The sequence below is a fragment of the Scardinius erythrophthalmus genome (assembly GCF_964197995.2).
Source record: "Scardinius erythrophthalmus genome assembly, chromosome: 11".
In the NCBI taxonomy this organism is placed as follows: domain Eukaryota; kingdom Metazoa; phylum Chordata; class Actinopteri; order Cypriniformes; family Leuciscidae; genus Scardinius; species Scardinius erythrophthalmus.
In genome coordinates, this window is record NC_138231.1 from 3,684,663 (window position 1) to 3,711,850 (window position 27,188).

Below are 27,188 nucleotides of genomic sequence, written 5' to 3' on the forward strand. Positions count from 1 at the left end.
TTATTTTTCATATTTGGCATATTTGTGTGCTGCTGTGCGTCCCTGTGTGTGTAATAAGCAGAGTGTGTGTGTAATAAGCAGAGTGTATGCGTGTTGTGGACCTGCCTATAGGCTCATATTACTAATGCGCCATTTAAATAACAAAAAAATATTGCTCCATTGACTTTAGATCAGGTTTCAGTTGATCAATGGCTCAGTCTATTTCAGTTCCTCAAAATAGCAATGCGCCTGAACACACACCTCGTTTTCAGACCAGCAGCCCATGGGCCGCACAGATGAGCGCAAATGCATTTTCTTTTTAAACAATGTGGCGCAGGACGTGAAAATGATAACTGTGTCGGGCTGAAACTAGCAAAACACACTTGCTGTTTGATAGGGCCCTTAAAAATAAAGCTTCCAAAAGGGAAGCGATGTTATAAACCTTATAAAAAAAGTTCTCAAAGACAAATAAGAGAGGATAAGGAGATCTTATATAACGCAGGTCAGTAAATCTGTAGGTCTCTCGGGCAGAAGAGAGATAATAGATGTGTTACCTGTGCTCTGTGCCCATGGCAGAGGTTCCTGATGGTGCCACGTCAAAATACAGCGGTGATACTCAGGACGCGGATCCAGCTTCACATCACACGACAACTGCAAACAATCAAGCAGATTTGAGTTTTTTATTTTTCATTAGGGCTGTCAATAGATTATTGAAATTATTGTTTTAAAGTTAATGCACTGACACAAGTTTAGGGGGTTGTAACTTTTTTGAACGAACTTGATACTTTTTTTCAGCAAGAATGCATTAAATCAATCAAAAGTGACAATAAAGACATTTATATATTATAAAAGATTTCTATTCTCTTTTGAACTTTCTATTGATCAAAGAATCCTAAAAAAAAAAAAAATCTATCATAGTTTCCACAGAAATATGAAGCAGCACGACTGTTTTCAACATTGATAATAATCATAAATGTTTCTTGAGCAACAAATCATCATATTAGAGTGATTTCTGAAGGATCATGTGACACTGAAGACTGGAGTAATGATGCTAATTCATATGTTAATTCAGTAATATGACAGCTAAATAACAGACAACAACAGTAGCATAAATTAAGACAGTAAATGCAAAGCAACGATCATTTTTTACCACATAATGTTTTCAAGCCGCAATGCATGCTGGGAACTGGCAAAACATTGTTTAAAGTTCAACGTGTTTGTTTAGATAACTCAATTTGGAAAGTTGGGACAACTACTTGAGAATCTAAATAAGGTCAACAAAATATATATATTTTTTTTACATTTGTTAGATTTTTTTTTACAGTGTGTAAAAGTCCTCTGTTTTTATTACTAGTAAAGTCAAAGGTGGTCTTACCCGGGCTTTTATTATGGTGGGCCGCGGGTCTAAGATTCCCTGCATCTTCCTCAAGGCAGGAATGACGAAGAGGTTACATGTTACGACCGCTGACACGGGATTACCTGTGAAGCACGAGAGACGGTGCTCATTAAATTGAAGAAACATAATAGACAAAAAAAAAAAAAATAGTGAAATCTGTGATAAATTACAGACTAGTATGTGTTTTGAAAAATACACCAATAAACTCTCTCACCGTCCCTACCTGGCAGAGCAAAGATAAGTTTTCGAGACCCGTCCATATCAAGAGTGGCAAATGTTGTGGGGAGACTAACGGAAGACAAACCAGAGCTCAAAACCCGCGTGGACTGATTCTCACAGCCTGACACTCAATATCAGGGTGTTTTCACACTGGGTTTATTTCAAGCTGAGAGCAGTTCACAAGATTTACACTGCATGAGATCGCTTTCAACGCTCCACAGCGAACTGAACTAAGACTTGATCTGAATAAAGTCTGTGGTGAAATGGGATTCATCTGTAAATGTGCATTGTGAATACAAAGCACTCTATTCAACTTTATTTTCAGTTAAATTAAACAAACATGCAAGCATTTTTGCTCATTACAGGTAACCATAATGGCACATCTATTTTTGCTATCGTAACAATACACATACAGGACTTTATGAGCGTTATGCAAAAACGCACGATCCATGCAAAGAAGTTGCGACATATTTGCAAAATATGTTACTATGTATTTTTTTTGATTAATTTCTATTAATTATTATTTCTATTATTCTATTACTTTTCTAAAAAAACAAACATTACAATTAAATTGTAAAATTTAAAATCAATTTCGATCCAGTTAAAGTAGATAGTAATAAAATATATATATTTTTTTATTATTAATATTTTTTATTATTAACTTCTATTCATTGTTATTTCTTATTTCTTATTTCTATTCATTATTATTTTATTTTATTATATTAAACAAATATAATAAAATAAAATACAAATATAATAAAATAGAGTAAAATAAATAAAATAAAATAAAATACAATAAAATAAAATAAAATAAAATAAATGGACTGGCATCCAAGTCTACTTTATGGATTTTTTCAAATCAATTTCGATCCAGTTAAAGTAGATAGTAATAAAATATATATATTTTTTTATTATTAATATTTTTTATTATTAACTTCTATTCATTGTTATTTCTTATTTCTTATTTCTATTCATTATTATTTTATTTTATTATATTAAACAAATATAATAAAATAAAATACAAATATAATAAAATAGAGTAAAATAAATAAAATAAAATAAAATACAATAAAATAAAATAAAATAAAATAAAATAAAATAAAATAAAATAAAATAAAATAAAATAAAATAAAATAAAATAAAATAAAATAAAATAAAATAAAATAAATGGACTGGCATCCAAGTCTACTTTATGGAGTTTTTCTAATCAATTTCGATCCAGTTAAAGTAGATAGTAATAAAATATATTCATATTTATTCATTTCTATGAATTATTATTTCTATTCTTCTATTATTTTTCTGAACAAATGTAAAAAAAAAAAAGAAAAAAAAAGAAAACGGACTGGCACCCAAGTCTTCTTGTTGGAGTTTTTCTATTCAACTTCCATCCAGTTAAAGTGTTTGTTTCATCTAACGAGGATTTAAGTGTGAAAACACCCTGAATCTGCATCACTTGTACAATCTCTACGCAGATGTCACCCGTTTCTTCAAAGACTCACCCTGGTTTCATGAAGACACGTCCAAAGTGTATCTGAGCATGAAGATCGATATCAAGTACCTGTTTCAGGTAATCCTGTGAAAACATCCATTTAAAATGATCTTAATGATGCCGTGAACTTGGACCACTTGCAAATAACTGTGCTGTGTGACAAATAAAGTTTTCTGATTGTAGAAACACAGTATTCTCTTATCTAAAGTGAGTGTACATCATTTTAAACAGATCTGTAATTATGTAAAGTACAAGGCACCTCATTTCTTTAGGTGTAAAACTCTTTGATGTGAAAATCTCAGTGAGAAACATCTCATCTGAAGGGGTCAGCGGGTCTTACTACCATCCAGCCACTAGATGTCAGTATAAAGCAGTGATTACTAAATCAAACTCAAAGTCTGCACATCATCGGACGACGTGTTATGCTTTTCCATGCATCTTCCTAATATTGCAGTTTTTCCTTTAACAAGGACATTCCTGCATTTGGAACATCATCAAACCAAATATTACAAAAACACCATTTAGCTGTTGATTTTTGTCTGTACAAAGCAACCAACAAAATAGATAGCATATAAACGTCTTGTACCTTCTCCCCCATAGACACGCCCCCTGAGGTGATGATGACGTCGGCACGACTGATTCCCTCATTCAGAGCATTCAACAGGTCATCAGGGCTGTGGGACACCAAGGTAACAGTTACCATTACAAATGACATGGTTTAGGGTACAAAGGGTGCATTGACTTTATTCTCTTCTAGACCACTAGATGGCACAAAAATTCAGCTCAGCAGTTCTCTTAAAGGCCTTGAAACGCACAGTATTATTCAATGCGTTAACGTAATTTCCACTGAAACAGGAAGACAGGGCGGGACATATCAAGTAGCTCCTCCCCTTTTTAAAAATAGCCAATAGCGTTTTGTTTATATCACAGCCCATCCAGAGCTGTTGAACTCAGTAAAGTCGCAGTTTCCTCATAATCTCCTCCATATCGCTTTAAAATACAGCAATCTGTGCAGAATTCAAACGTGTCCGATACGTTTTCTGGTCTGCGGGACTCGATCACATGATCCGCTCTGTGTATCGTGTCTCTGGAGCTGTGGCGGTTCTCGTGACACTAACGTGAAACCAGACTTCATGGAAAGCATATTTACACTGTCTGAATCGTTCCCTATCCCCTATATAGTGCACTATGTGCCAATCATCATGTAGAAAACAGTAAATGTGTGAACAAGTGAACATTTCAGCCGCAGCTTCAGCGTCTATTTATAATGTAGGGGGCGGAGCTTCAGATTCTAGAGAGCATTTGATTGGATGAGAAGCTGAAGTGCGGAGTGATGTCATCAAAATCATTGATCTATTTTTGCGGAAGTGAGAAACTAAATTTTTAATGCTTATATCTTCTAAATGCGAATTTTGTCATTGTTTTGGAGCACACTAGCTTATAGATAAAAAAAACTAAACCTTGGATTTCATGGGGACTTTAAAGTTAATGTGGAAGATGTTTTAATTTTTCTCATTGGACGGTGATATTATTATATTTGCTCATTATATTCATAAAGTCAAATGGTTGGAAAAAAAAGAGCCTGTTTAAACAATTTGACATCAAAATGTATTTGGAAAATGAATTTTTCGAAACACCCCTGACACGTCTGGTTATATGTGCTCTTGTTTGTACAATCCTTGGTTCTCAAACAAACAAAAACATACCATGCAAAAATTTTAATGTTTTATTAATCAAGAATTTATTGGTAAAATCAATTCAGTTTCTATGTAGTTAAAATCTGGCACCCGATTATTGATATGTCTGTATGATAGGGTGAAAGACGCTCACTTGTCTCCCACGATGCCCAGGTTGATGGTGGGATATCCGTGCTCCTGAATGGTGGCCAGCAGCGTGGAGCGATTAGAGTCTCGGATCTTACCGGGGTGTAAATCGTCCTCTGGGTTCAGCAGCTGAAAACACAGTTTACTGTTTAGTAAAGTAAGCAACAAAGGCTTGTACAAAATAATACGGGCAAAAAATGCTTTTCTTACTCAGTATTTTTGTCTTTTTTCCAGTCCAAATATCTAAAAATTCTTAAATCAAGATGCATTTACTAGATGAGTAAAATGACATAAGATATTATGTCCTGTTTTCCGGGGGAATTAATCAAAATTAAGTGAGTTGATGCTTAAAAAAAAGCAAAATTATCTGCCAAAATTATACTTAATTCAAACAGAAACAAGATTATTTTTCTTATCCCATTGGCAGATAATTTTGCTTGTTTTAAACAAAACTCACTTAATTTTTTATTTATTTCCCCAGAAAACAAGACGTAATATCTTATGTTATTTTACTACTTTAGGAAATGCATCTTGATTTAAGAAATGTTTGATATTTGAACTGGAAACAAGACAAAAATACTAAGAAAACTTTTTTTTTGCTGTGCACCAAACATGATAACTATAACGATAGCTATTTTAGTGTGCACACCAACAGACGATGTCGTTCTGTTTATTAAAAGTGTGCGCTGCAGTTTTGTCATCTGCCGCTTTAAATGCTCAAACTCTTTAAAGCAGGATGGATTCTGATTGGCTGTCATGGGATGTGTCCGATATCGCCTCCTATACCTTTAAATGGGGGTCTGCCAGGGAACAGCCATTTGTATTGGTTTCCGTAACCATAGTGGACATTATCGGTTTTGAAACATTTTAAAATTCAGAGGGTTAGCCGCTAGGTTTATTTTTTATTAATTGAATGCATTTTAATATTTATAACTATATATTATCAAAAGGACAATGATGCGTTATTGGCCATTTGATCTCATTGCTGACTAGAAGAAACAACGGAGATGTAAAGAGCAGTGTGTGTCCCGTCACCTCGTTCCCAGTGGACATCACAGCCACGACGGGAAACTTCTGCACTTCCACCTCCGTGACGCCCACCGTGGCCAGAAGCCCGATCTCAGACGGGCCCATGTGAGTGCCTTTGGACAACACGCATTCGCCACGCTTGATGTCATGACCGATGGGCCTGCAGAAGACGACACACTCTGTCAGACACACGTGACACACACACACACGCTGAGAAACGCTCACAGGTGCTCACCTGATGTCTTGGCCTGGACGAGCTTGAACTAGAATCCGCACCTCCAGCTCTTCTGTGCCCTGAGGGATGAGTTTAGACGGGAACAGCGTTATTTTACTATATTTGAGATACTATTATACTTTTTATTCATATTTGGAATTTTATTTGAATATTTTCATTTTCATTTCAATAAAAGTTTAAGTAATTTTGTTGTGTTTTTCAAAAATATTTGAATATATATATTTTTAATATATATATATATATATATATATATATATATTAAATATGTCTATATAGTTATAGTTTATTAGTTTTTGTGAAATGGTGCCTTGGAAACTAGCTGAAATATTATTTTATTTTATTTCAGATAATGTTTATTTTATTTCAAGTAGTTTTATTTTATTTTATTTTTAGTTTAGATGATGGTTTTAGTTTCAGTTATAATAATAACTCTGGAAGAGAAAAAAAAACCTTTTTGTAAAGTTTAAGTAATTTTTTTTAATATATATTTTTAAAATAATTTTCTATATACAGTATATATATATATATATTTAAATATATTTTTTGAATAAATATATTTTAAAACATGTCTATATAGTTATAGTTTATAATTTTTTGTGCAATGGTGCCTTGAGAACTAGCTTAAATAAATAAAATAAGTTTACGCTTTTGTATATTTTATTTTATTTCAGATAACCTTTATTTTATTTCAAGTAAAAAAATGGTTTTAGTTTGGTTGATGGTTTTAGTTTCTGTTTTAATAATAAACCAGGAGGAGACAAAAAAAAAGCTCTTAAAGACGTAAGGAATAATTGACAGCCGAGGTAAATTATTGGTAAACTGAAATATATTTTCAGATTATTAGTGGATAACTATGTCTGCTTGACAAATTAATTACCACAGACTTTTCGAATAATTTTGGTAGATTTTGAGTTGAAAATAAGTGCATTTAATTTCAGCAAATTTTGTGTACGTTACATATACAATTAGTACGGTTTCCACAAAAATATGAAGCAGCACAACTGTTTTCAACATTGATACTAATCAGAAATGTTTCTTGAGCATGATTTCTGAAGGATCATGTGACCCTGAAGACTGGAGTAATGATGCTGAACATTCAGCTTTAATCACAGGAATAAATTACATTTTCAATATATTCACATAGAAAACAGTTATTTAAAATTGTAATAATATTTAATTCTTTTTTACAGTACTTTTGATCAAATTAATGCAGCCTTGGTGAGCAAAAGAGACTTCTTTCAAACATTAAAAAATCTAACCGACCCCAAACTCTGAAAGGCAGTGTCTATAAATAAATGAAAATGCTTAAATGATGTATTATCAAGGTTTATAAAAGAATCAACTCACGTCTTCAGACTCTCTCAGGAGTTCAGTGTCTTCTACTTGAACCACAGCATCTGCTCCGCAGGGAATGGGAGCGCCTGTCGTCACCCGCATCACCTGACCCGGCATCACGGTGTGTGTGGGCTGGACACACACACGTTACAGCAGTTCATATGGATCATTTTCCTCACATTTGAAGGTGGATTTCTCAAATGGTATCTTACATCCGACACGTTTTCTCACCTGCTCTCCGGCCTGAGACTCGCCGATAATAAATCTGTCACCAGGACCATCAGCCGCTGTCAGGACACAGAGACATATATAACACCGTACACTCTTAGAAGAAAAGATATGAAATCTTAAAGGAATAGTTGACTTTAAAATGAAAATTCTGTCATCATTTACTCACCCTCAAGATGTTTCAAATCTCTTCTGTTGAACACAAAAGATGATATTTCGAAGAATGTCAGTAAACAAACAGTTATCAGTATTATTTTTCCCTGCTATAGACCTTATTCAGAGCAGCGCCATGACAGGTATGAAAGTGAGGCTGTGAGGGATAGACTTGCCGTGTTTCCAATGGCATCCGCTGTAAAAAGCTCCTAGATTTTTTCTAGCTCACAGCTTAAATTGTCAGGAGTTTTTTTGTCAACTGAAATTTCCTCGAAAGATATTTTTCCAGTGTTTCATGAGCAGAACAAACACATTAAATAAAAGTACAGCCCATTGAAGAGATGCATGTCTGTCCCTCACAGCCTCGCTTTCATTCCCATTAAAAATCAAAGATGGCGCTGCTGTGAATAAGGTCTATGGAAGTCAATGGGGTCCATCAACTGTCTGGTTACTGACATTTTTCAAAATATCTTTCTTTGTGTTCAGCAGAAGAAAGAAACTCAGACAGGTTTAAAACAACTTGAGGGTGAGTAAATGATAGAATTTTCATTTTGAAGTGAACTATTTCTTTATTAGCACAAAGACGCAAAACTCATTTCGGAAACTGAACAACAAACTCCGTTCTCTTCCGCCTCTATTTGAGCTTGAAAGGACACATACATGCAAAATAATGTTAAAATACCATTCTCATCGAGTATCCTCATAAACCCAGTGATATTTGGCTTACATGAACGTAAACAATTGAGAAAGAAAATGGATGTGTATCATTATATTGGATCCGTGCATTAGCTCTTAAAGTGACAGTAGCCTAATATACCTGCTGTCTGTCTGTGTCATTAATGTTAATCAAACAACAAAATACAGAGAGAAAATCCCTTTTGTAGTTTTAACAAAGATTAATCATATTTAATTTATTCAGTGAAGTCTATGCAATGTTATTTTACATTTGATTATTGAAATTCTGTACCGGAATACTGTTAGACTTACCTGAAAAAACATAAAGCACTGTTTATTTCATTAATTGAATGCTTTTAATTTGTTTACTATTTTCTATGCAGTTTCACACTCCAACTTCAAGTCATCTTTTGAAACAGGTTTCATATCGCAATATATAAATCACAGAAAAACAAAATATAGCAATGTCCGTTTTTTCCAGTATCGTGCAGCCCTAATAAACAATGAGACCAGGAATGGGTATAAAGAAACTAAATGGGGTCAGTACTGATTTTACAGCAACTGAATATCAACTTATGATCTTCCTAATGCTGTAAAGAGCCAGAAAGCTGCCATAACGTGCCTCGAGTTTCACCCAACAGACAAATGTGTTTATAGACCATCAGTAACTTCTCTCATGAGCTCATAAATATGCAATTAACACAAAAAAGCACTTGTTATGACATTTTTAAGAGGGAAAATCCCATCCAGCACAAAGTCCATGAGAAATGAATGAAGCATTTGACATTCTTCCCCTGAGAGACGTTTCAAGCGTCGCTCTAGCAGACGTGAGTAATGCTTTCGATACGCAGTCCTGACGCGAGCACTAGAGCGCGAGTTAACCAGGACTGTCAGACCGCTGGCTAAATGATTCACTCATCCAGTCATGTGGGTTCTCACCTCTTACAGCGTAGCCATCTTTAACAGAGGCTGGGAACGGAGGCAGGTTGTCTTTGGCATAAACGTCCTGAGCCAGAACTCGACCCATGCCGTCTACAACAACAACACAGAGAGCAAGATTAAGTGTGTTTATCTGCAAATAATATGCATGCATAACAGGCCTTTTAAAAAATACATAAGGGACAACCTCATTTGTGACCCTGGATCACAAAACCAGTCACATGTCGCACGGGTATATTTGTGGCAATAGCCAACAATACATTGTATGGGTCAAAACTATCGCTTTTTCTTTTATGCCCAAAAATCTTTAGGATATTTAGTAAAGATCATGTTCCATGAAGATATTTAGTAAATTTCCTACCGTAAATATATAAAACATTTATTTTTGTGAGTGAATGAAGCACAATCGTGAACATAAATGAACAACTTTAAAGGAGATTTTCTCAATGTTTTGATTTTTTTGCACCCTCAGATTCCAGATTTTCAATAGTTGTATCTCGACCAAATATTGTCCACACATCAATGGAAATAATACTCAATTTAAAAAAATGTACCCATGTGACTGGTTTTGTGGTCCAGGGTCACATATTTACCCCCCAAGATAAACAAGAAAAAAAATGTAAAAAATTTAAATTGTGGATTTTAGATGCTGATTTCTGTTTTGTCCCATTATATTGATTTGTTTAAACATAAAGACAAAATATGCACCAGACTTTATGCCGTCAAAAATCTGTCATGCGATACTAATCGACCAGATGGAAACATGAAATTAGAGAGACAATGATATTGGCTCAGCAATGCCGGAAAATCATTTATCCTGCATGGGAAAACTGTCAATTATACATTTCAGTGTCCTTCTGACATCATATTTGATTGCAGAATCACATACACAATTAAGCAATCAGTTTTTCAGAGAGCCATAGTTGCTTCAACAAAACAGGGAATTGTGGGAATATCAGTTTATGTTTTTTTAATCTAAATTTTAAGATGACTTTTACTACTGTAAAATTACTTAAAATAGATCTATTATAGTTTTTCCACCATATATAGAAAGGGAACTTGCTGTTAACCAATCAACAGGTTTTTACTTGTAGCATTTTTACAGGTAAAGTTTCAAGTGTTTTTTTTTTTTAAGTGTAGCGACTAATCTCTCTCTAAATGCTTTGTGAAGGGAACTGAACTGAGACCATCTCAGGACACAGTATAATATAATATAATACACTCTCACACTCTCTCTCTCTCACACACACACACACACGCACGCACGCACACACGCACGCACGCACGCACGCACGCACGCACGCACGCACGCACAAGGTTTGAAGATTAGATGATTTCATTTTTTTTTTTGTAGCGACTAATCTCTCTCTAAACGGTTTGTGAAGGGAACTGAACTGAGGCCATCTCAGGACACGCTATAATATAATATAATATAATACTGTATAATATAATATAATATAATACACACACACACACACACACACACACACACACACACACACACACACACGGTTTGAAGATTAGATGATTTCATCAGATTACAGAAGGATCAATATCACAGCAGATTAACACACACTGATATGATATATGTCACATACTGTAAGATTCATTTTCAACAGCCAAAAAAACATGTTTAAAAAAATCACGAAAAAAAGTGATCAGAGAAAAAAAGATTAGACTCACAAAAGATACTTTGGTAAAGTGCCTGCCCCAGAGAGTATAATACCATGGAGGGGCTTTTTGACATTTTTTGTTTTGTTAGGAGAAATACATAAATCCATCTCAACAACCCGAGCTGATGGTCTGAAACACTGATGTATGTGTGTGTGTGTGTACCTCTGTAGTTAATGATCTCAGTGCCCAGAACTGCGGTCATCTCCAGCACAGTGATGAAGGCTTTATCCATAGAGGTGAGAGGAAATGGAGACATACGGTGTCTCCGAGCCACTTTGGTGATGTCCACCGCACTATGACCTACAAACACACACGCGATCCTAAACACGTCATACTGTATACACACAAATAATGCTCAACTGATGGGGGTTTCTAGTGTCTGACGCTGATATCTACATAAAGAGGCTGTCCTGATGCACGAATGATAATATATAACACAAAGAAAACACTGAAAATGAATGAATGTTTCTTTTACACACTATTTACAGAGTTTCTATTTAATATATATTTTCAAACTAATCTATTTGATCTATTTAAATGCAAATAGCCTGTCCTCTTTAATAAATATAATTATAAACGTTGAATATGATATTATTACTGTATACTGTTTTATAATCTACACTGAAAAAAATTAGGTGTAGAAACAATTTTCACTCAGAAATTGCTATTAAATGTATAAAAAATTGTAAATAGCACATTGAATTAGACATGAAGTTTGGAAGTAGAAAGACTGAAACAGTATTTTCTTGCAAAAATCAGTTTTATTTACAACTCGTACATTGTACTAAAATATGCTGAGGTGCAAACACAACTTAAAGATTAATTGCAAAGATTAATTAAAGACTAACTGCAAAAGTCTAAACATCTAACTATTATTTATACTTAGTGGAAACCAAATAGTTTTTTTGTTGTTGTTGCTATTTGCACTTAGTATAAATAGCCTCACCTCCAATAATAATAATAATAATAATAAGTAAATCTGTAAATAAAAGTGAATTTTATATTATCTCTGTTTTTTTGTTTAGTCCCAGTATCATCATTAGTTCACGCATAAAGAAAAAACTATGCAGTTTTAATTAAAAGCATGACTTTTATGCTGTCAAAAGTCTGTCTTGTGATGCTAATCGAGCAAATTAACTGCTGATACAAAATACTGGCATATTTATCAGGCTAGACGACTAAAACACTGGAAAAAGTAATGGAAAAACAGGCTTTAACTGCAAAATACTTTTATAGTATTTTAAAATCACATGCAGAAAATTTTAGACCTACTTGCTCGTAAGATATTTTCTTTGCTGCTGCATCGTGACTGCACCTGAAGAAAGAAAAAGAAGGAAAGGAAGACAGGAAAAAAGTTAATATTGAAATTATTTGTATTTTCATGGAGCTTTTATGAGATCTTTGCTATAAAACCCCCAGAAAACAGTTTAAGTAATGTCATGGTGCTGTCAAATCATTATGAAACTTGGAGACAAACATGGAGCTGAGAATTCTGGGATGTAATGAGGAGAAACAGACAGAGCAACATCACTGTTTAAATGTTTGGGGTCGGTAAGATGTTTTTGAAAGACGTCTCTTCTGCTCACCATGGTTGTATTTATTTGATAAAAAATGCAGTAAAAATTATGAAATATTACTGCAATTTAAAATAAATGTTTTCTATGTGAATATATTGTAAAATGTACTTTATTCCTGTGGTCAAAGCTGTATTTTCAGCATCACTACTCCAGTCTTCAGTGTCACATGATCCTTCAGAAATCACTCTAATATGATGATTTAATGCTCAAGAAAAATTTCTGATTATTATTAATGTTGAAAACGTTTTTTGTGTGTGTGTGTGTGTGTGTGTGTGTGTGTGTGTGTGTGTGTGTGTGTGTGTGTGTGTGTGTGTGTGTGGAAACTCAGGATTCCAAATAGAATTCCGAACATTGATGTTCGACCCCAAACCTTTAAAGTTTAAACGGTAGTGAGATTCAGAAGAAATATTAGAGATCAGAGACGTAATAACACACAACTTAATCTGATTTTAAATCTGATACCGAATCTATCCTATTCCCATGATAAAAATCTGTAAATTCCATTTGGAACCTTAAAAGTTTCTTTCAGGCACTTCATATACAGAACATTTCAGTGGTTCCCATCATGGGATTTAGTTTGAATTAATTCATTTTGGTTTAATTTGTAATTTTAATTACATTTTAAACATTAAAACATAATTTAATCACAGGAGAAAAATGGAAATAACTCAAACTTGAGAGTATTATGCAATCATTTAAGACGTTTTTGGCATAAAGGGTTCTTTAATTGAGTCAAGAACCCTATAGGTTCCATATAGAACCCCACTGATGTGTCTAATTTCCTTTCTCCTTTCATTCACACTTTCTTCTCTTTTAAAAAAAAACATCATCCTCTCTGTAACCTAAACCTGTTACGCGTCTCTTCTGGACTAAGGTGATAGTTCCTGGAGTCTGTGATGACTGTACTTGTGAAAACCACCCTATAATCAGTGTCGGGAGAGATCTCACATACGGTCTAGTGCTCTACAGCGAGAACGAGAGAGGATGATAGAGTCAAGCGTTCCCGAAGAACGACTGCTGCCCGAGGAGAAGCAGTCAGAGACCATCACTGAAGAACCGGAGGAGGAGAGGAAGAGTTACGAGAGCGAGAGACCCAGAACGGCTCATGAAACATGTGAGAGAGACACACAGAACGGCTGAAAGAGCAAAGCGCAGCGAGCAGCGCGGGGATAATAAATCAAACAAGATGATGGTGTCAGCAAAACTCACAAAACACTATAACTTCTGAATAAAAAAGTGAACAAATAAGCAGAAATGCTCAGGGATTCCAGTAATCTGACTCACTGTTTGTGGCTGTGCATTATAGAGGTTCAATAACAGGCTAAAATCACCGTTTTATGCTACTAACATGGAAGCTTTTCATGCTATATTAACTTTTACGGTAACACTTTACAGTAAGGTTCATTAGTTAATGTATTAACTAACATGAACTAACAAGGAGCAATACATTTGTTACAGTTTTTATTAATCTTTGTTAATGTTAGTTAATAAAATAATTAGCTGTACATGTTACTTCACAGTGCATTAATGTTAACAAATACAACCTTTGATTTTAATAATGTATTAGCAAATGTTGTGTCCTTGTTACATATGTTACATGTACTTACCATAGTAATAACAGTAAATTATGCATGATTACATGCAACTAACCCTCATCCAAACCCTAACCCTATACAATAGTAAGTACATGTAGTTAATTAATATTACCCAGTACTTAAATATATAATTACACTGTAACAATGACACCTTAAAATAAAGTGTAACCAAAGTATTGTTCATTCTCAGTTCATGTTAACTAAGGTAGTTAACTAATGTTAACTAATGAACTTTATTGTAAAGTGTTACCATTTTTAGTTGTTAATCTTTGTCAATGTTAGTTAATAAAAAAAATCCACCGTTCATTGTTATTTCATGTCAACTTTTGATAATATATTAGTAAATGTTAAAATGTATATTTACTGAGATTAATGCATGCTGTTAGTTCATGTTAACTAGTCAAACTCATCTTCTACCCATATATTCAAGATATCCAAAAAGAAAAGCAAAATATAGGAAATGCTAAAAGAAAGACACAAAGAAGTGGCGAGCAAAAAAAAAAACAAGAAGGAAAAGAGAGAGAGTTTGTTGATGGTTCTGGGATAGTTACTCGAGAACTGAAGGTCCTATGGCCTCGGCGATCGTCTTTAAGCACCTCCAACCTACACTGGAGCTTACGGAGATAAAGTCATCAGTCCATCAGTTACAAGCAACACAAGAAACAATCCCACTGAAAACTGACAGCGGCATCAGGCAACTCAAAGACACAGACACAGACAGAAGGCACAGTTAAAGGGGTCGTATGAAGCTATTTTAAAAGTTTGTTATTTTGATTACTGGGTGTTGTAGGACATGCTTTAATATTCACATATTGTACGTTATTGCAGCTCCTCTAATCCCAGTAACGCTGTTTCCCGAAATCATCGTTAGCCAACTCTGGTCACAAGTTCTGTCGTTATCAGGATAGTTCAACGAGTCGGTGTTTCCCGAAACCACAGTTCCAACGAATATTCGCAAACAGCATCGCAAAGTGTGTGTTTGGAACGACAGCGTCGACCTGTGGTTAGAAGAGTAGTTTCTAGTTTGCATCACATGTGGACTCAATAAATCCTTATCTTGAGCAAAATAAGCAAGCTGACATTCAGTGCAATCTGTATCTTTTATTTAGAATACATACAAATGTCATTTACGTCTTTTAGTTTGTCAAGAGATTTAAAGCGTCGTTTTTTAACGTAAAGAACGAGCCTATGATTGAATCTGGAAATAAAGCAAAATAACTGAGAAAAATGAGAAATAGTTGTGATGGATTTTTTAATTAATCATAACTAACATTTATTTTTCTCGCAGGAACAACATTCACATGCTTTTGAATCTTAAATGTTTCCAAATTCTTTGGTCGAAAACTCGTGACTTTGAGTGTGTGAGTGTATAAATAACAAATAGGGGATATGAACTAGACAGATGTCTAGGTTTGAAAACTTGTGATTAACAATGAAGTAATCAAGAAAGCAGAGTTTGCTTCAACCTAGTAACAGAAGGGTTTGCCTATGAAGAACCAATCAAATTGTAGGGAAATTATGTAATGTATCATGTCATTTTCACCATGCTCCTATTCTATAAAAACTGTTGTATTCCTTTTGAATAAGCCTTATTTTGAATAGCTCCTTTTGAGGAGCTTTGTAACTTTGCGAATCTCATATATGCACAAACAGATACATTACACACTAAAGGAAAATATTTAAAAGCATCATATGACCCCTTTATGTTTCAGGTGTTTGAAGAACTAAAAAGGATGCTAATGAACATTTCATATAGATTACATTTAAATCGGCAAGAGTAATACATGTTAAACACACACAGACACCTAAGCTTTAGGGAACTATGTAGCCAGTCATTCAAAAACACACTTTACAAGTCAACATCAAATGTCATGCAACACCCATTTTAATTATTGCAATGTATTTCTGAGTGAATAAAATAAGAAAAATTAAGATGCACTGAAAAAAAAAATTATTATGTAAAAGTACTGGGATATCAGTTCATTAACTATTCATAAAATATCATAGATGTGAATAATTAATACCTAATTTGTAAAGACATTTACAAGAAATAAGAAATATTTCCTTGTGATGTCACATCTGATAAATCATCTTTCAGCTAATGTTTTATTTAATTTTTTGTATTATTGAATGATCAGTATTGTGATTCTGAGCAGAAAAAAAGAGCTTTTGAAACAGGTGTTTAAAACCATATATATTTTTTTCTATCACTTTAAATTTACGATCTTATTCTTGGTAATTTCATGACTTTACATGTTTAATCTAGGAATTAATTGTGTCTGACACCTGTTTTGGTGAATGGAAGTGGCGTGAATACAGATTTTCACAAAAAAGAAACATGACAAGTCTTTTAATTTTTGTTAAAAACACTCTTAAAAATGAAGGTTCTTATTGGGATCGATGATTCCATGAAGAACCTTTAACATCCATGGAACTTTTCCACTCCACAAAAGGTTCTTTATAGTGGAAAAAGTTTTTTTTTCCGATTATTAAAATGTTTTTTACACTAGAAAAAGAAAAAGGTTCGGTAACACTTTATTTTACAGTGTCCCTGTTACATATGTTACATGTACTTACCGTAGTAATAACAGTAAATTATGCATAATTACATGCAACTAACCCTCAACCAAATCCTAATCCTACCCTAACCCTATAGTAAGTACAAGTAGTTACTTAATATTACTCAGTACTTAATACATAATTACACTGTAACAATGACACCTTAAAATAAAGTGTAACCAAGGGTTATTTTAGGAACTGTTCTTTAATTGAACTGTTCTCCAAAAATTGTTCTTCAATGGCAAAAAAAAAAAAAAAACTTTTGGAAGCTTTATTTTTAAGAGTATATGAAACTGGTGCGTGTGTGTGGGTTAGTTAGTATTAGTGATGGGTTTAGATATCCTTCTGATGTCAGTTAGAAGACCAAACCATATGATGGAGCTTGTACTGTCACTTAATTAAGACAGTGACAGGGTTGAAGCAGGACAGGAGCTCTTGTCATTTTTACAATCTGCACAAACTGTGAAGCTGAACTCAACACACTCCTGAAGTGCATCACAGGAAACACACACACACACACACACACACACACACACACACACACACACACACACACACACACACACACACACACACACACACACACACACACACACACACACACACACAAATCAGACTTAAACTATGCCATTTAAACTCTACAATGGAATTGAAGCTAATTCTGGATAAATTGAGAATCACATTTCTTCTTGTTTTAAACAGAGATTGTGATTCTCCCAGGATTCTGAACAGACAACTGAACAAAATAACGCAATTTACAAGAGGTTTTGACAAAATGTTAATTGCTGCAGTCTATTTAAAACGTTTAATTAATTATTTAAACTCGGTTTGAGTGAACGATTCAATAGGCCCTATCTTACACCAGGCGCAATGCAGCGGCAAGCGCAAACATTTTTTTGGTAGTTTCAGCCCAACGCAGTTTTCATTTTCACGTCCTGCACCACGTTGTTTAAATAGCAAATGCATTTGCACTCATCTGTTCGCCCCATGGGCTGCTGGTCTGAAAACGAGGTGTGTGTTCAAGCGCATTGTTGGCGCGTTGCTATTTTGAGTAACTGAAATAGACTGAGCCATTGACCAACTGAGACCTGGTCTAAAGTCAATGGCGCAATATTATTTTTTTGTTATTTAATGAGCGCGTTAGTAATGTGCGCCTATAGGCGGGTCCACAACGTGGGTACACTCTGCTTATTAAACACACAGGGACGCACAGCAGCACACAAACATGCCAAATATTTAAAATAAAAGATTACAATGTAAAATATTATTATCGTGTACATAAAGATAAGGTGGAATCCGGCTTGTCCCGTAGATGGTCTTTAACCTCGCGCACGAGCAGATCCGTTTGCGCTCTGGAGACACGTTCGGTCTTTCCACTATCAAATTCCGTCATGTAAATAGCGAATCTGCCATAGCGCGAGCACAGCTGGCATTTAAAGGGAATGGGAGATGAGACTCTGATTGGTTTAACGCACGTAAATCCCAAAACACACCCATTACTCATTGAAAGAATAGGGCCGACCCTTTAAGACCATGCGCCGGGAGCGCCGACCATTTTTCCCGTCGTTAAACTAGCAAAAGTGGATTCGGACACACCCTAAGTGAACTTGCACCTTGGGCTTTAGACCATGCGCTTAGATCGTTAAAATAGGGCCCACTGACTCACTCATAAATACTTCATTCGTTTCATTTCTGGATGAATTAGCATTTTTGAACGAATCTCTTAAATTCATTATCCAATGAAAAATGTTTTAACAGTCACTTGTCGCCACCAACTGGTGTAAAGATGTAATTGATACCATTTTTATTTGAAGCGTCAAGTTAATTTCAAAAGTTGATTTACTTTATTTTGATCACTACAGTAGACATCAGTGTTTATTTCCGAACTATAAACTTTTATTCCAGTACATGTCATAATCTGAATTACTGTAACACAGAAATAATGAGACTGTGACTGTTTGTGAAGCTGTTTCATACCTATATATGACAATTACTCTCTCTAGATCAGAACACAGATCTTCGCTGTGATCGTACTTGACAAAGGTTTAATAGTCGAATCGTTGTCATTTAGGAATAAGATCATGTGGGTGTTTGAATTGAGATTGTGATCTTACAAACCAGTCACTTCCGGTTCTGTTTCATTAAGCATTCTGCCTTAAAAGGCTGCTGTCTATGTAGGTTTTACCCTGTTAAACCATAGGTTACCCTGTTTAACCATAGCTTACCATAGGTTTTAAAGGGATGGCTGCCGTTTTAAGTGTAGCTTAAGAGGATCTTTCCGCTGCATTATTCTCAATATTTTGAGGGAAGTTACACAGCAAGTTTGACTAATTACAATGCTATGCACACACACACACACACACACACACACACACATAAACATATTCATTAAAGTCTCTCCAACACACACACACTGCTGCAAACACACTGTTAGATCCTCGACACAAACGACATCACACATGAGTAAAACAAAAAGAGAACAAATGGCAGTGAATGAGTGTGTCAGAGCACTATAATTTTGGTTGTTTTAATTAAGTCACTTATTCCCTTGATTAAAGTGTCTGCTAAAAGATCATATAAAAGTGAAAATATTCATGCCATAATATAGCAATATAGCATAGGCCATGCTCTGTGCAAAAAAGGCTTCTCTTTATCTTAACATCAAAATACCATTGTTTCTACTGTAGAATCGTGCATACTAAATCTCCTTTAAACATATTAACACAGTGACTTTAATGGCAAAATCTTCTATTGCTCAGCAAAACTTTGGTGTAGGATTTAATTTGAAACTCAGAAGTTGCATGTCAATTTCGCAAACAATTACAAAGAAACGGCAAGTAACGCATTGAATTAAGCATGACATTTTGAAGCAGAAAAAGACTCATGAAAAAACTTGTTGCACTTCACTTGCTTCTGTTAAAGATTAGTTGCACATTTACTGTAATAACTATGGTATTTTGGAGGAGACTGTAGTTATGATGGTAAATAATGGTACGTATATATATGATTAAAGGAATTTTGCGAACTTATGATGTCCTTTTTAGTTGTGTTTTGTGGTTTAGCAAATATTTATATATATATATATGCTATTTTATTTGTATATATTTCAAAAGCTGAGCTAAACTTTTTTTATGATATCCAGAATACAATCGGACAAAAAAGGGTTTATACATTCGAATTTGTTTTTAATAATCATTAAATAAAATCAATTTGTTACAGGAACATGACTCTCAGTATGTATAGACTGACAGCTAATAAAAATGTATAAATATTTTTTATGAATTGAATTTTACATTGATTACTAAATAACAGTGTGCTAAATAAACCATCTCAGAACAGACTAAAAATATAGACGTCTAATCTGTGTTTTACAGAGTAACTAATAGTCGACTGATGCAGCTAAATATTATATATTTGACTGAAAACTGTTGTGCTATTTTCATAAACAATGGTGAATCTGTTATCGTAGCTGACTTATGCACAAAACAACACTGGTGTAGGATTTACTTTGAAACAATTGCAAAGAAATACAAATTTTGAAGTAAGACTGAAATAGTAAAACGTACTCAAATAGTCTTTGTTATATTTTTAACCTCAAAAAAGTATTTTTTAGAGTCTATTTCTAGACTTTATGAGCCGTCTGTGTTTACAGGCTAAATCTGTCTCGCTATGATTAAAGATGAGCTCTTTACCTGGTCCAAGGTAGAGTACCTTGACTTGAGTGTGATGACCTCATCCAGGTGTGCTCTGAACTCTCGTCGTGACGCCTGGAGGAAGCCACAGGATAGTCACTCACCCTAAACACACACACACTCCTATCTTTCCCCCACACGCACGCACACACACACACACACACACACACAAACCTCTCCATATCCAACAGGCACAGATACAGAATCAATCCGCATTCTATCAAACACATTTATGAGCATGCTCTGCCACAAACACTGACACAAACACACTCACAGATACACTAACTCTCTCCAACAAGACGCACAGTAATAAAAACACACTGCAATGATGTGCAACCGCCGCAATGGAAAACATGAGCAGCTGAACGGAATGAAAACTCACCCCTGGTAAAAACAACTCAGCTGATCTAATGCTGTAAATCGTGAGTGATAAATAGGAACAAACCAACAGAAAAGAAATCGTGGAGCAGGAGAAATCACTCCCATGGTGAATGACACTCGCGTCACGCTTCTCCAAGACAGCAAACTAGTTCAGTCTGTTGGAGCAGTCCGCTGCGCTACGAGCAACTGACACAAATTAGTCAGTGAACTAACTGCATTGCATGAGATTTATCTCTCTCTAAAACAATATTGACAAAGACTTTTTTAGATTTTTTAAATAAAAAAATTAAATGAATTTGTTACTGGAAAAAGACAACGTTTAAAATAGCTGAGCTACTGTCACATTAGTAAAAATGAATAAAAATACCTACTAAAAATCCCAAGTCAAAAGTTGAGATACAAATACATTGGATAAATCAACTGGATAAGTAAATTAAATGTAGTTTACTAAAATAAAAATTTTTTTTATGATGTCTATGGAAGCTTGTTTCCGCCACTGAATAAAAAAAAAAAAGGTAATTGTGACTTTTTATCTAACAATTCTGACTTTTTCCCCTCGCAATTGCAAGTTTACATCTTGTGAATCTGACCTTTTTTTATATAAACTTGCAATTGTGAGAAAAAAAAGATAAAATGTCACATTTATCTTACTTTTTTTTTTATTCCGTGGCGGAAACAAGCTTCCATAGATATCTGCACTACAATCTGTCCAATAAAAAAAATTGCCATTCAAATATTTTTGTTTTTAATAAAAAAGAAAATGAATTTGTTACTGGAAAAAAGACAACATTTAAACATTTTTAACAGGTGAGTCATGCTAATAAAAATTAATAAATAGCTACTTTTTATTTTTATTTTATATCCGGAATACAATTTGACAAAAAACTATAATTTTTCAATACATTTTTTTGTTTTTAATAATAAAAAACCCATTTGTTACTGGAAAAACATTAAATTTTTAAATATGTTAATAGCTGTCACACTAATAACATTTTACAAAAATGTATAAATAATTTACTGATAACTAAATAACTAAATATTAAATAAAACATCTCAATGTAGTATATATTTTTCTGTACAGTGTGATATATAAGCTTGTAATTTACAGTATATGGATAGAACATTGAATAAAACGCATTTTAAAAACACTCTTTAGATCAATCAGAGTGAAAAAAGTTCCCAATATGTCTAAAATACAGCAGAAAGAGAAATTATAAGCTGCACTTTTAGAGTATATTGTGTGTTTTACGTAGGTAACGACTAGTTGTCGATTGATACAGATTTTTCAATAAATCTAGGCCGATTTATTGTCGATATATAAATAATACAGTTAAGTGCTAGCAAATACAATGTACTTCACATTGCCATAGAGCGTTTCATGGATGAGGGAAAATAACATTAAAAATGCATTAAAAGAAAAAAGTAAAAGAAAAAATGATGGAAAAAAACAATGTCAAAAACACTAAAAATAACAACAACAACAAAAAATCTCCAAGACAAACATCTAAATTTGTCATAAAAATGACAGCAAGTCATTTCTTCTCGGTTGCACTCGAGATAAAAGCATGCATGACAAGACAGGAGGGGATTCAAGCAACATTCATCATGGGCACATTCAACGTGTCACATGACAACATGTGGAGGTGGAGGAGAGCTGTTGCTGATCTGGCCCGAGATGCATGCAGGAATACCTCAGCAATGCTTAGGGTGGATGAAGAGGAGGGGAGCCGCGCCTGGGTGCCATGAGAAGGGGAAAAGAGAAGACAATTAAATATAAGAGCCAGCAAAGCCAAGCTGAGACAGACACTGCGCCCCCTGCTGGCCCGGAGGACTGCAAGCCAAAGCAGCTGGGAACAGAAGACATTTAAAAAGAGACGATGTGGAGATAAAGAACATAAACTACGCAAACACAGCGTTTACACTTGCGTATTTGCATAGGGCGTGTTTCGGGCAGGACAGTGCTTCTGATCTGGGATTTGTACTTGACGTTTTTGAATGCAAGTTCATCTGGTTTTTTTTTTGTTTTTTTTGCAATCATTTGTGATCCCATCGTGCGGGGATAAAAATGTGCTCACATTAAATCCAATTTATATTGGATTTACAACACTTACGGACAAGCACACACGCAAACAAGGCAAAGATGAAAAGATGGGTGAAGCGTGTAACACATTGCTATGCCACTAAAACACGCTAACTATCACACAAACTACCATTATCCGGTTTACTGAAGATCACATTTTTCTTAAAACAACAACACTGATGTCAATGTGAGTAAAGATTTATGGAAAAATTACAGGGATATTCAGAAATTATTTCACATATACTCAATATACACATCAAAAAGTTTTTTTTTTTTAAATAAATTAATACTTGAATTCAACGAGGATGCATTAAATGCATCAAAAGTGACAGTAAAGACATGCATAATGTTACAAAAGATTTCAAATTAGTACTGTTCATTTAAACTTCCTTTTCATCAAAGAATCCTGAACGAAAAAAAAAAAAAAATCAAGGTTTCTGCAAAAAAAAAGCTGTTTTCAACATTGATAATATTAATAATAATGTTTCTTGAGCAGCAAATCTGCATATTAGAATGATTTCTGAATGATCATGTGACAATGAGGACTGCTAGTGGTTGAAAGTTGCCTGTGGTAATAGAGATTTTTAGGTGAATGCCGATGCTTTTTAGGTCCGGTAGAAGCTAGAACCAATTAAACAGCAGCAATGTTCATATTCCATTTCCTTTTTTATTGACCACCTGCAACTCTCCCTTTCTGACAATAGCAGCTCTTGTGAATAAAGAAAATAAACGTGTAAAATGTCAACTGTCTGTATAAACTGCTACGCAGAAAGGGCTGATCGAGCAGCATAGGCGGAAGACGCAGCTGCTTAAAGACAGCTCTCAGATTTAATCAAAAATATCTTCATATGTGTTCTGAAGATGAACGAAAGTCTTACGGGGTTGGAACGACACGAGGGAGAGTAATTACAGACAGAATTTTCATTTTTGGGTGAACTATCCCTTTAATCCTTATTGGTGCAACCCACCCTTAAAGTGCCTTAATGTAGTAAAACAGTGATACAAAAAAATCTAACCTTTTTAATGTTTACTATATTCAGACGAGCAGATGAGCCCAGAATATGAACGCAACACGTTTTCTTTATTATGGTTTTCAATGGAAAAACACATTTTTGTAAAGTAAACACATTTACATACAGTATCATCAATAAGGTGCATACTGAATTTTGTCTTTTAATATCACTGTCTTACAACATTAGTGCTTACTACGAAACTGGTAAAAATAACTGGCGTGCAATGACGGAAAACCTTGCGTTCCTGTAAGGATGTGATGTCACGTGAAAACTATGAATTGGGTAAATAGTGGGTATGCATTGACGTTAGCCTAGAAATCTAGACGCACCCTAGCGGCAGCCAAATGTATTTTGCAGCCAGGGTAGTCTAGCAACTCTCCATTGACTTTCGTGCTGGAAAAACCTAAATTGGGTCAGGCCAATCACGTTCTTAAAAAAGGAAGATGTGTTCGTAGTTTTGCCGGCCAGATTCAAAAGTTGAATCTATCAACTAACGTTAGCTCCGCTGTTGGGAAAACGCTCTGGTTGGTTGAAGCGCTGTCCTATTGCGTGCAGAGGGAATTTGAAAGACAGCCGTTTATCCCGCCCCTCGGATTGAGCCGTGTCTATGGAGAGTTGCCAGACCTAACATCTTGATGTAGGTCTGGCTTGCCACAAAATGAACAAAATCCACCTTTCGGTGCCTGGAGTCGTTTTTTATGAATCCATTTGCTTCTCTTTTCTGTAGCTTTTCAAGATCTGTAAAAATATACCTCAGATTTCTTGTCAAATATATTCATACAGTCAATCTCAAAGCTCTTTCCCATTTTAGATGTTTTTGTGTGTGTTTTTTGCAGCATTCATGCTGAAAACCGATGCTGCCACTCAGTCTTCTGCCACTCAGTGGGCGTAACCGCAGTCACTCCAGCTGACGGTGACATCACATGCATACTCCCTGGCAGTGGGCGGGATCACAGACCAAAACATTTTAAAGGGGTGGTATAATGCCCTTTTCACAAGATGTAAAATAAGTCTTTCATGTCCCCAGAGTGTGTGTGTGAAGTTTCAGCTCAAAATACCCCACAGATATGTTTATATAGCATGTTAAAGTTGTCACTTTTTGAGGGTGAGCAAAAACACACCGTTTTGTGTCTGTCCCTTTAAATGCAAATGAGCTGCTGCTCCCGGCACAGGGGGCGGAGCTTCAAGAGCTGCACTCACACAGACATGCACTACAAAAATTCAAAAACTTTTAGTCTTTTATGTTCAAACTGGAGTCAGACAATGATGGAGAGACTCAAGAAGAAGTGACAACATGTAGAAGCAACAGGACATTTCTGAATGGTTAGTTGATGAATTTATGTAGCTTATGTGTAGTTATCTTCTAGTCATTGATTAGCATATTCTGTCATGATAATCTATAAATCGTGTTCAGGGGGCGGGGTTTATGTAAATTTTAGGGTTGGTGATGTCACTAACCCGGGAGGAATGTGGTGTAGTCTCTACCAGCCGTTTGTTGTAGTCCTTAAAAAGCAAATATCTCCCTTTGCTTAGAACTTTGAACGTTGTAACTTTGCAGATGTTGTTTATGCTCAAACAGGAACATTACACACTAACTAAAGTTAGAAAAGTCAAATCATAATCAACCACCCCTTTAAAATAGAATAACTGGCCGTTGCATAGTTTTTCAGTGTAACAAGTATGTGAACTGCTAAATCTCTGCATCATTTGGTATTTTTATGCTTTAGTGCAGTCAAAAACACTACATACAGCACCTATAAAATCCTGCCAGCACTGACAAGAATCCTGTGGTACTTATTGCGTCACCTTTGGCATAAAATCAGCACTGCATCTTACGCTCATGCATGCAAGGTGTCCTTGTGGTCCAGGAACGGAGTAATATATCTTGCAGGCTGCAGCCCAACCCGAGTTAAATGTTAAATTGAAACTCAAGGCACTAGATATAATCTTTAGAATGGTTATTTATCGCCACACACACACACACACACACACACACACACACACACACACACACACACACACACACACACACACACACACACACACACACACACACACACACACACACACACACACACTTTTACCGCAGCATACAGCACACTGCTTCACATACGCAATGTCCTCAGAAAACTGTTTTTCTCAAGGCAATTTAACACAAATAGTGCTTCACCAAACTGATTAACATGATTTGTAACTATTTTACGTTTTGCTGAATTGGTGGTTAATTCTTATGAAATCTCATTTGTATGTTTTGTTTTCGTGTGATCTGCAGTGAAAGTTGGGTTTAGTCCTTGAGATCTTCAGCTTACTTTTGTATGAATCGCACAAATTTCGTAAAAAATTCCATTGTGCAAATTTACACAAAATGGCTGCCTTGTTAAATACACTTTCTCATGACGTCAGTTTAAATACTTGAATAAGCATAAAACTACATAACACACACAAATCTTGGGCAAACGAAATTCTAAAAGACTGAATTGATACTTTTCAGTAATGATTGAAATATAAGCATATTCGGTAACACTTTATTTCGAAAGTCCACTTTAGACGCTCTAACAATAAGTAACTTTGCAACTACATCAACTAGCAGTCATTAGACTGTCCGCTTAAAGGGTCATGAAACCCTAAACTACATTTTCTGAGATTTTATGTGTGTTGAACATCATAGAAGACAATGTTACCATCCGTTAAGTTTTTTTTTGCATTATTTTCATCTTCTGGGTTTAAATTCTAATTTGTGATGTTTTCTTGTACATAATACATGGATGACTCATCGGTGTCTCATAATTATTCATGAGGCTGCGTGTCCTTATCCAATGAGAAGACGCCTCACTTAATTATTCATGACAGCAAGCGTTGATTTCCTCTTCAAACAGTGAGATCGCAGTAAGTGAGAGGAGCAGTACTGGGTCAAAATGAGAGTTGGTTTTTGCTTTCTGTGTCGCAAAAGTTCTCTTCAACCAATCCTGAGTCTTCGACATTAACGCGATTCATCCACACTGTGAATTATCTGTCTTTACAGCTCTATAACCAATCAAACGGCTTATAAAAACATTGCTAAAGTTATCAAAGATGCAATAGTGCATTCACATATATTTATATATTTATAGTGCATTT

At 34.9% G+C, this 27,188-nt stretch overlaps 1 protein-coding gene across 7 annotated transcripts in view; it reads right to left on the bottom strand.

The window, feature by feature from the left end:
* The window catches only part of gphnb (gephyrin b), a gene marked incomplete at both ends in the record, with an annotated part of 93,351 nt that overhangs the window by 1,170 nt on the left and 64,993 nt on the right, over positions 1-27,188 (bottom strand). For 2 of the 7 annotated variants that reach the window (XM_081378708.1, XM_081378704.1), the window contains 13 exons: positions 534-630; positions 1,355-1,458; positions 1,599-1,663; positions 3,094-3,167; positions 3,670-3,757; positions 4,914-5,035; positions 5,942-6,095; positions 6,171-6,229; positions 7,518-7,637; positions 7,737-7,792; positions 9,501-9,593; positions 11,337-11,474; positions 12,447-12,489. In XM_081378708.1, the coding sequence (XP_081234834.1) occupies positions 534-630; positions 1,355-1,458; positions 1,599-1,663; positions 3,094-3,167; positions 3,670-3,757; positions 4,914-5,035; positions 5,942-6,095; positions 6,171-6,229; positions 7,518-7,637; positions 7,737-7,792; positions 9,501-9,593; positions 11,337-11,474; positions 12,447-12,489 (1,213 nt within the window). Of the gene's footprint in view, positions 1-533; positions 631-1,354; positions 1,459-1,598; positions 1,664-3,093; positions 3,168-3,669; positions 3,758-4,913; positions 5,036-5,941; positions 6,096-6,170; positions 6,230-7,517; positions 7,638-7,736; positions 7,793-9,500; positions 9,594-11,336; positions 11,475-12,446; positions 12,490-14,897; positions 14,961-20,597; positions 20,673-22,669; positions 22,712-27,188 lie in introns of all 7 variants that reach the window. The other 5 variants (XM_081378705.1, XM_081378706.1, XM_081378709.1 and 2 more) reach the window with 5 other exon arrangements.